The 11583-nt window shown below is 39.5% G+C and overlaps 1 protein-coding gene across 4 annotated transcripts in view; it reads right to left on the bottom strand.

Moving 5' to 3' along the window:
* Positions 1-11583, bottom strand: part of WDR19 (WD repeat domain 19) — a 107000-nt gene that overhangs the window by 49978 nt on the left and 45439 nt on the right. For all 4 annotated transcript variants that reach the window (XR_002143878.2, XM_011232244.3, XM_019805882.2 and 1 more), the window contains exon 15: positions 4124-4273. Coding sequence is in view for 3 of the 4 variants with exons in the window: in XM_011232244.3 (XP_011230546.2) it covers positions 4124-4273 (150 nt within the window). In the remaining variant the exon portion in view is untranslated. The remainder of the gene's footprint in view (positions 1-4123; positions 4274-11583) is intronic.

The following is an 11583-nucleotide window of genomic DNA, read 5'->3' on the forward strand; positions in this document are numbered from 1 at the left end:
TCCAGCTAGAGAAGAAACAAATTAATTCATACCATATTTGAAAATCAAATAAATTCCACTGGGTCTGTTTTATTTCCAAAACTTCTCTAGAATGCATTCCAATAAATATAAAACATACTGTTAGTGATATAAGCTATTAAAAAAAAATCAATGCACATATTCCAGGGACCTCGGCAGACAGGCTTATATATGTCCTGAATGTGAAGCTGAGAGATACCCGCCTCCTCCCTACCCCCATCTTGCTCTCAAAATAAGAATGAAATGTAAGATTCTTGCAAAGAACAATACTATAGAGCTGCGCTATCCAATATAGTAGCCACTATTCACAGCCACATGTGGCTGTGTGAACACTGAAATGTGTCTGGTCTGACTGAGATCTAAGTTTAAACTATCCACTAGATCTCAGGAAGCCAGTATGAAAAAGAGGGTAAAACAGCCCAGTCATTTTTTATATTGATTACATACTGAATAATATTGAGCTGAATACGTTAACATTAATTTCACCTGTTTCTTTTTATCTTCTTGTAGAAAAATGTGGCTAGCAGAAAATTTTAAATTATATGTGGTTCCAATTATATTTCTATTAGATAGTGCTACTTCTCAGGCATTGTGCTAATTATTTATATGCATCATTTAATTCTAACCTCATATTGTACAAGATAGGCATTCTTTTTTTAAGATTTATTTGAGAGAGAGAGAGAGTGCGTGAAAGAACGCGCGCCCACATGAGTGCGGGGAGGGGCAAAGGGAGAGGGAGAAGTGGGCTTCCGCAGGGAGCCTGATTGGGGCTTGATCCCAGGACCTGAGATCATGACCTGAGCTGAAGTCAGTAGCCTGACACAGGGCTCAATCCCAGGATCCCGAGATCATAACCTGAGCTGAAGGTAGACACTTAACCGACTGAGCCACCTAGGCGCCCCCAAGAAAGGCATTCTTATGCTCATTTTGCAGACGAAGCAGCTCAGGCACAAAGAAATGTGCCCAAAGCCACACAGCGAGTAAGCTGAAGAGCCAGGGCTTGGACCCAGCAGGCAGGCAGTCTGGCCCCCAGTCTATGCTTCTAACCACTGTGTCACACTGACCTGGTTTGTGCAGATGTGCACACCAGTGCCACTGGACTGGGGGCAGAATTTTTTTTAAAAAGGTAACCATTTCCGGAGTGTTTATCACATGGCAGGCACTGTACCACATGCTTCACACACATCGTCCCGTTTCCTGTTCACGTAACAAGCTACACGGTAGGCAGCACTGCACCCGTTTCATAAACGGTGAAACTGGGCCTCCGATCAAAGTGAGGCCTCTGGAGGAGGCCACCCTAGGCTCAGACCACAGATGCCATTTTCCGGCTGTGTGACCTTGGACAAATTACTTATCTTTTCTAACCTTAGTTTTTTCATGTACAAAATGGCCAATAACAGGAGTGTTTGCTGGGGGCGCCCGGCTGGCTCCGTCAGTAGGATGTGTAACTCTTGATCTCGGGGTTATCAGTCTGAGCCCCAGTCTGGGCCTAAAGTTTACTTAAAAAAATATATGAGTATTTATCTCTGGGCTGCTATAAGGATTAAGAGATACCTGATACATGTAAGGAGTACTCAGCACAAAAATATTAGTTGTTATTATTACTAATCTTAAATCCAGGTCTGTTTGTCTGTCTTCAGAGTCCGTGCATTTAACTACCACACCCACCGATTTACTAACTTCCTGTAATATATCACGTCATCCTTAATGGGCCTTTAGAGAGTGATGGGTATAAGGCTGTTGTATGAGGGCATTTGTAAGGAACAGGTCACCTCTCCCAATTCTACTGTATAATGTCAGTCACTTCCTTACCCTGCACACAGTGCGGAAAACTTGGTTGAGAAAATGTACATATGAAGGGAACCTGCAGTAAATGCAAGCACTTTAAAGAGGAACAGCAATCACAGTTACAAATTTTCTGTACAGAAATTCTGTGCAGATTTTTCCTACAGAAGATCTGAATAGTTACAGATTTTCACATATGTGCACCACAGAAACAATGTTTCTGTCAGATTCCCTGAAGAGGAGGAGCAGAGTAGGCCGCAGTGGGAACACGCTAGGACACGGTGAGTGACCAAATCCAACCAAGTGCCCGGCACTCTGGGCTGGAGTCCAGGGGCCTAGGCGCCCCCTCCTCTGTGCCCTGCGTGGTGGGGAAGGCTCCGCACCACAAGCCTGCCTTCCCCTTCCCTGCCGAGCTTGCCCTACTTGTACAAGGACTGTCTGGTGTTACTTACAAGAGGAACTCACTCCTGTGGGCGCCATACTCCCCATGGATATCGTGCCCAACCCCCTAAGATTCCAACCTAGCAGGGAGATCTGACTTTGGTTAAAAGCAAACAGCTGCCCGCAGGTTGGGTTAGGGAGAGCCTGTGCTCTCACACAGTCTCTTGTGTGGATTTTGTTTCACCAGGACTTTTTTCTTCTTATCACTGTAGGTTAGAGTTGGAAATAGGAGTGGAACGGGCAGCAGCAAGTGAGATAATTCTGGAACTTGAGGGGTTTAAGGGCGGTAAAGCAATAAAGAGGCAGGGCTTTAGATAACACCTGCTAAATAGCTACCACATGCCTGATCATGTGTTTGGAAGAATCAACTCACTGACACCTCACAGCAAGTCCGTGAGGAAGGTCATGTAGCCTCTGTAACAGAGATTGTCAAGGAAAGGAGAGTTGTAAAAGGTGAAAGACAAATGCATCAGCTCGTTCACACTGCTCTAAGTCTTCACCCTTTCTCTAGCAGTCAGACCCCCATTCTGACTTAAGTCCTGTCACATCCCTGATTCCCTGCCTCCCTTCTAGGTATTTGCATCTGTGGTAAGCCCACGTGGGGATGTCGGGCGGCTTGGACAGGGACCCTGTTACAGAAAGGGCATCTGTACAAGAGGGATGTCCTAAGCAAGTAGAAAGAACTCAGGGTTATCTTCCCATTTAGGTCATTTTCCCTCATTTGTTCTGTGACTGGGAGAGGAATAGATAGAATAAGAATTGGCACATTGGGAATTTTGCTTAAATAATCCAGGTACTCCTGTGGAAACCTGTTGTATTTATCAAAGATAACAAAGATTTATCAAAGATAAAAAGAGAAAAAAAATTAAAGGAAGAGAAATAGAGACAGACAGGAACAAAGGAAAGGAAGAGAGAAAAGGAAGGAAGGAAGGAAGGATGGATAGAAGGGAGGAAGGAAGTCCAGTATCTAGTGAAGTGGACAGTGAGGGGAAGTGGTCTTCCCTGAGTGGCAAAGCACAGACACCAGGGGAACAGTTATTAAGATGTGTCTGAGATGGGCACTTGGGTGGCTCAGTCTTAAGCGTCTGCCTTCATCTCAGGTCACGATCTCACGGTCCTGGGACCAAGCCCCATGTTGGGCTCCCCGCTCAGTGGGGAGTCTGCCTCTCCCTCTGTCCCTCCCACCCTGCTCATGCTCAAGGTCTCTCTCTCTCAAATAAAAAAATCTTAAAAAAAAAAAAAAAAGATGCATCCGAGAGCAGCTGTAGGCTACGTGAACTGTGACCAAGAACATACTAAATCATTAACTGGATATCAAAAGTAAGTAAATGAAAAATCCAAGTATAGTAAATGATATAAAAACCCATCTCCTTTTTCTAATTTGTTTTCACAAAAGTAAGGAATGTATAAAGATAAGAGTAACTGATTCTAAAAAGGGTCCATCTGTTTTTAATTATCTTATACAAAAATACCTTTTCTTTCTGTTTAGGATCATTAGGGGAAGAGGAAAATCAAGTGAGGTGGGCAGAAAGGAGTCCCTGCCCTCTGAAGCTTATTGCATACCTGGAGAGAAAAGTCATGTACATCAAGATATACTGTAATATTGTGCAGTAAATAAGGTTAAAGTGGTACAGAATATAACTATTTTTCCATTTAAAAAATCTTTTTGGGACTGACACTATGAAAAACTGCAGAATAATGGAAAAAGTTTTAATGTAAATAGTTGTAAAAATGGATCACAAACATGATTTAACAAAGTACTCTAATCCTTGAACTAATTAAGAAAAAATGATTTTATATATAATATATATTAAAAACAACTTTCCTTTGCATATTACATTTTTAAAAAATTAATGCTTAAGAAATTTTCCAGACTTACCGGACAGTAGACAAATCCATCACTTTTTTCGTCAATGAAAACTAATCTGGTTCCATTTGGGTCAGGAAAAATCTTTTTCACACCAACAGGATGTCGATAATCATTAACAAACTGCCAGTCTTCGATGTAGAAATACTGAATAACACCAGTCTAAAAAAAAAAAAAATCCAGTAATAGGAATATAAAGGTTGTCAAGAAAATACTTTAAGCACCTAACACACTTCCAATTTTAAGAGAAAATGTACCATATTTTTCATGCAGGATGAATCTAAAACTAATATTTACAACATGTAAAGGTATAGATCCAAGAAAGTGAGATTGTACATGTGATTCAAGAGTCAATTAGTTCTAATGTTCTTAGTAATATTAAAGCATAATTGATTTTCAGATTTTCCACTTACAGGAAATATCCTTACTGTTTAAGAATAACTTTCAAATCACGTTATTTTTAAATATGTTTGCTGTTACTTAAGACAAATCAGAAAATTAAAACCACCTCACGCAATCAATTGTATTTCTATTTATTAGCAATGAACTATAGATACTAAAATTTAGAAATACATTATCATTTACAATCATTCCAAAAAAAGAAATATTTAGGTATAAATTTAACAAAACTTGCACAGGATTTGAGTGCTGAGAACTATACAACACTGATCAAAGAATCAAAGATCTAAATAAATGGGGGGGGTAATACTGTGTGCATGGATTGGAAGACTCACTGCAATAAACATGCTCATTTCCCCCAACTGATACACAGGTTTAATATAATTTCAATACAAATCTCAAGATTTTTTGTAGATATAAACAAGATTATTCTAAAATTTATATGAAATGGCAAAGGAACTAGAATAGCTAAAGCAATTTTGAATAAAAAAAGAATAAGGTGGGAAACTTAGTCTACTCAACTTCAAGACTTTTTTTTTGTATAGCTATAGTAATCAAGACTGTGTCATATCAATAAAGGGACAGACACCTAGATCATGGAACGGAATAAAGAAGCCCAGGACAGACCCACCCAGATATCCTTTACTGATCCTTTCCCTTTTTTTAAAGATGCCTGCACTTTTATTTTAAATAATAGCACACTAAGGTATAACTCACATACCATGCAATTCACCCACTTGAAATGTACAACTCCATGGTTGTTAGTATATTCACAGAGTTGTATAATACTTGATCACAATTCATTTAAAAACATTTCATCACATCACAAGGAACCCCATTTAATAGTCTTTCCTCAATTCCCCCAACCTCATTCCACTCCCCCTCCACAGTCTTAGGCAACCACTAATCTACCTTCTATCTATAGATTTGCCTATTCTGAACATTTCCTATACATGGTAGCATACAAAATGTGGTCTTCCGTGATTGCTTCCTGTTACTTCACATGATGTTTTCAAGGTTCATCTAGATCGCAGTATGTATCAATATTTTATTCCTTTTTGCTGTCAAAGAATATTCAATTGTATGGATAGGCCATATATTGTTCACTTATCAGTTGACAGACATTTGGGTTGTTTCCATCTTTTGATTACTACAAATAATATAGCTATGAACACTGGTGTACAAGTTTTTTTGTGGACATATATCTTCATTTCTCTTGGGTATAACCTAGGAATGAAATTCCTGGGTCATATGGTAGCTATTTATTTATCTATTTATGTATAGATTTACTTATTTATTATTTTAGAGAGCAGGGAGGGGCAGAGGGAGAGAATCTCAAGCAGACTCCCGCTGAGCACAGAGCCCAATCCGGGGCTAGATAACATGACCCTGAGATCATGACCTGAGCCGAAATCAAGAGTCAGATACCTAACACACTGAGCCGCCCAGGCGCCCTATGTCTAATCTTTTATAGAATTACGAGAGTGTTTTGCCAGGCAGCTGCACCATTTGCGCATTCCCACCAGCAGTGTGTAAGAGTTCTGATTCCTCTCCATCAACACTTGCTATTACCTGACTTTTTGATTATAGCCATCATAGTGGATGTGAGGTCATAACTTCACATTTACTTCCGGGAATCTATTACAGAGAAGTGAAAACTTGTTCACACAAGTTTTGTGCAACCATCAAAAACCTGTGTACGAGGCTTTATAGAAGCTTCACTGGCAACAGTGGAAAACTGGAACCAATTCAGATGCCCTTCAACTGGCGAGTGCTTAAACAAATTGGTACGTCCATACCACAGAGTACTACTCAGCAATAAAAATGAACAAATTATTGATGCACACAATGACTCAAATCAATCTCCAGGGAGAAGTATGCTGAGTGAAAAAAGACCAATTCCCAAAGGTTACATGGTGTAGGGCTCTACCTATGTAACACTATAAATGCCAAATCACAGAAATGGAGACCAGATTGCAGTTGACCTTTGAAAAACACAGGGACAGATGAAAATGCATGTATAACTCTGACTCCCCCCAAACTAAATTACTAATACCCTACTATTGACTGGAAACTTCACCGATAACATGAACAGTTGATTAACACATACTTTGTGTGTTAAATGTATTATATACTGTATTCTTCCAATAAAGCTAGACAAAATATTACAAGAACCATAAGAGAAAATACATTTACAGTCCTGTATTTATCAAAAAAATTCCACGTAAGTAGACAGGTACTGTATTTTTGAAAAAAATCCACATGTGAGTAGACTCATTCAGTTCAAACCCCTGTTGCGACCATTGTTGTAACTATAACTTTGTTACCAGGGATTAAGGTTGGGGTGAGGGCAGGAGGCAAGTGGGTGTGTCTATAAAAAACAACATGAAGGCATCCTTGTGGTGACAGAATTATTCTGTATCTTGACTATCAATGTTAATATCCTGTGGTTATGATATGTAATATAATGTTACCATTAGGGGAAACTAGGAAAAGAGCATATTGGATCTCTCTGTTTTGCTTTTTATGTGGGATCACTTTGTACTGTTTCTTACAACCACCTGTGAATCTACAATTATCTCAAAATAAAAAAGTTTAGGACACCTGGGGGGTCAGTCGGTTAAGCGTCTGCCTTTGGCTCAGGTCACAGTCCCAGGGTTCTGGGATCGAGTACCGCCATTGGGGGGGGGGGGTCCTTGCTCAGCAGGGAGCCTGCTTCTCTCTCTGCCTGCCGTTCCCCCTGCTTGTACACTCACTGACAAATAGATAAATAAAATCTTTAAAAAAAGTTCTATTAAAATAAAAACACACATAAAAAAGATTTCATTTATTTATTTGAGAGACAGAGTGAGTGAGCGGGTAAGAGAGAGAGAACGAGTGGGGGGCGAGAGGAAGAGAGAGAAGCAGACTCCTCACTGAGCAGGGAGCCTGACATGGGCTCGATCCCAGGACCCTGAGATCAGGACCTGAACCAAAGGCAGATGCTCAACTAACTGAGCCACCCAGGCACCCACAACTTGGACTTCTATTCAGGACAAGACAGAATAACAGCCTGGATTAACTTTCCTACCCCAACCAACCAAAAATGATAGACAAAATCATGAAAAAACAGTTTTCAAGAAACTGGAATGAGGCAACAGAGAACAATGATTTCTGCCTGAGATTTTGGAAATAAACCAGGTAAGCCCTGTGATTCCTCCAGCTCTTGCTTTGAGAGTTTTCAAGGCATGGCAAAGGGAGGAGGATGCAGGCAGAGCATGGCTCTCCAAGTTGAGGAGGTGGAGCTGAAAGTCTGGGGAGAACAGGTGGTTGGAGTTTGCAGGGAAGAATACAAGAGAGAGAGAAGCCTGGAGAGCTGCACCAGGACCACTGTGAGTCCTTAGCGGGTACTGGCCACTGCATGCATGTGAGAAAACCACAAGGCCAGGGAAAGAACCATCCAAAGGGATTGGAGGGAATAGGAATGGGAATAGTACTTATTCCCAATAGTCAGACTGGAAAAAATCATAGTTCACAGGGCACTGGGTAGAGAACTCACAAAGACCAGAAGTGGGAATAATCAGCCATAGACTGAGCAGTGTTTCACATCTGCCTAAGAAATCATAAAGCCAGGCTCAAAAGGGTCAAACTGTTTCTAAGTCAATTAACCGCATCCCAGAGCAAAGCTCAAGAATATTTTTAGTAGGAGTACCTGGGTGGCTCAGTCAGCTAGGCATCCGACTCTTGATTTCAGCTCAGGTCATGATCTCATAGGTCCTGAGATCAAGCCCTGTGTTGGGCTCTGTGCTCAACGGGCAGTCTGCTGGAGATTCCCTCCCTCTCCCTCTCCCCATGTTTGGGTGTAAAAAAAGAATATTTTTAGGAATACAAAAATATCTAGCATTCCAAAAGGTAAAATTATCAGGTATGCAAAAAAGCAGAAAACCTGAACCATAGCTGAATGTGGTTCAATATAGTTGTGTATTTTTTATTCTTTGATTTTATCGTATTTGTTGACTTATTAGCTACAACTCTTTCTAGTGGTTGTTTTAGGTTTTGTAGTACACATGCAACCTGATAACGGGCAACTATAAAAAATCTACAGCTAAAATCATACTTAATGGTCAAGAACAAGATAAAGATAGCCACTCTCACCATTCCTATTCAACAATGTATTAGAATAAAAGGCATCCATGGGGCACTTGGGTGGCTCATTTGGTTAAGCATCTGACTTTGGCTCAGGTCATGATCTCTGGGTCCTAGGATCAAGCCCTCCATCAGGCTCCCCACTCAGACGGAAGTCTATTTCTCCCTCTCCCTCTGCCCATCCCCCTGCTCATGTTCTCTCAAATAAAATCTTTAAAAAAAAAAAAAAGGAATAAAAGGCATCCAGATTGGAAAGCAAGAAGTAAAACTATCTTTATTCAAAGATGACATGATCATCTATATAGAAAATCCAATGGAATCTACAAAAAACTAATGTAACTACTAAGTGAATTTAGCTAGGCTGCAGTATACAGGATTAATACACAAAAATCAGTTGCATTTCTGTAGGCTACAAATGAATAATCAGGTTAAAATTTAAAAAGTAATACTATGCATTAAAAATATGAAAAATGCTAAAATACAAAAAATATGAAGTACTTAGGTATAAATCTGACAAAAGGGGTGCTGGTATACCGAAAACTCGAAAACACTAAGAGAAATTAAAACCTGGGGGCGCCTGGGTGGCTCAGTTGGTTTAGCATCTGCCTTCAGCTCAGGTTAGGGTCCTAGGATTGAGCCCTGCATCCTGCTCAGCAGGGAGCCTGCTTCTTCCTCCTCTCCCCATTTGTGCTCTTTCTTACTATCTCTGTCTGTCTCTCTCAAACAAATAAATAAAATCTTTAACAAAAAAAAAAACCTATGGGGCGCCTGGGTGGCTCAGCGGTTAAAGCGTCTGCCTTCGGCTCAGGGCGTGATCCCGGCGTTATGGGATCGAGCCCCACGTCAGGCTCCTCTGCTATGAGCCTGCTTCTTTCTCTCCCACTCCCCCTGTTTGTGTTCCCTCTCTCGCTGGCTGTCTCTATCTCTGTCGAATAAATAAAAAATCTTTAAAAAAATTATTTAAAAAAAAAAAAAAAAAAAAAACCTAAATAAATGGAGATATATACCTTGTTCATTGGTGAGTAGATTTTGTTCAGATGGCAACTGATCTCTAAGTTCAACATGATCCCATTAAAATTCCTAGGAGGCTTTTGTAAAAACCGACAAGCTTATCATAAATTCAAATGGGAATGCAAACTATTGAGAATAGCTGAAACAACTTTGAAAAAGAAACTCAAAGTTGGAGGGCTAACACTGCCTGATTTCATGACTTATTATAAAGCTACAGTAATTAAAACAGCGTGATACTGTTATAAACACAGACACACAGATCAATGGAATGAATAATTCCAGAAAAAGACTCACACTTTTACGGACAATTTGATTTTAACAAAAGTACAAAGGCTTTTCAACAAATGGTGCTGGAACAACTGGAATATCTTTAAACAAAAAAAAAGAACTTTGATCTATACCTCACGGCATAAACAAAATGGATCGTGGACCTAAGTACAAAACATAAAACTACACAGCTTATAGAAGAAAACACAGGAGAAAAACTTTGTGACCTTGGGTTAGGCAAAGATACTTAGGTATGACACGAAAAGCACAATCTGTAACAAATAAATTGGTAAGTTGGACTTCATCAAAATAAAAACATTTCTTCTTTATGAAAGACACTATTAAGATAATGAAAAGACAACTAATGCACTGGGAGAAAATGCTTGCAAAGCATGTATCTGACAAATTATGGACCTGAGTCCAGAATATATAAAGAACTCTCAAAAATCAATAAGAAAACAACCCAATTAAGAAATGGTCTAAGAAATCTGAACAGACACTTCTCCAAAGATATACAGAAATCAAACAAGCATATGAAAAGATGCTGGTGGGGGGGAAGGAGAGAAGAAGAAGAAAAAAAAAGATGCTCTACAGAAGTCTGTTAGGGAAAAGCAAACTAAAATCATAATGAGATTTCACTACACACTTAAGTGTGACTAAAATTAAAAAGATGGACCATATCAACTGTTAGAGAGGATGTGGAGGAATTGGAATGCTCACACACTGCTGATGGGAATATAAAATGGTACAGCCAATTTAGAGAACAGTTTGTCAGTTTCTTGAAAACTTAAACATACACGTGCCGTATGATGTAGCCATCCTACTTCTCAGTATCTACCTAAGAGAAAAGAAAGCATATGTCCACGCAAAGACTTGAACATGAGTGTTTATAGCAGTTTTATTTGTAAACATCCCATACTGGAAATAATCCAGGCTGGAAACAGCCCCAATATCCATACTTAGGTTCATGGGTAAGCAAATTACCCCAGCAAGAAAAAGGAATCAACAATTGATACACACAAGAAGAATGAATCTCAAAATAATGATACTGAATAAAAGAAGGCAGACAGAAAGAAGTGCATACTGTATGACTCCATTTACATAAAACTCTAGAAAACAGAAACACGTTTATAGTGACATCAGGGGGGTAGGACAGGAAGGAGGAATCATAAAGAGGCATGAGAAAACTTTTGGCAATGATGAATATGTTTACTATTTTGATTGAGTTGATATTATTTCACAGGTATATACATGTCAAAACTTATCGAACTGTGGACTTTAAATAGTAGTTCATTGTGTATCAATCATACCTCACTAAAACTTTAAAAAACATATTTTCAGAATCACTCAAGAAAGAGATTGAGATAAATGCTAACTATGGACAGACCATTAGACCCCGAGTTCTTATTTTCAAAATGCCACATGGAATAGTGGAAAGAGTGGATTTTACACCAGGAGCTACTGTTCAAGTTCCACATCTGTTACAAACTTACTAACCTCTTAATCTTCAGTGTTCTTCAGTCTCTAAAACTTCCCTGCTTGTTTTAAAAAACGAATGAGATAAGATAGGTGAGATCAGGGCTTTATAAACTGTTCTGTCTCCGAATTCCCTAATGAATATGGACGCCAAAATCCTCAACAAGATCCTTGCTAATAGAATCCAACAGTAC

This window comes from Ailuropoda melanoleuca, chromosome 11 (assembly GCF_002007445.2).
Source record: "Ailuropoda melanoleuca isolate Jingjing chromosome 11, ASM200744v2, whole genome shotgun sequence".
Classification (NCBI taxonomy): Eukaryota; Metazoa; Chordata; class Mammalia; order Carnivora; family Ursidae; genus Ailuropoda; species Ailuropoda melanoleuca.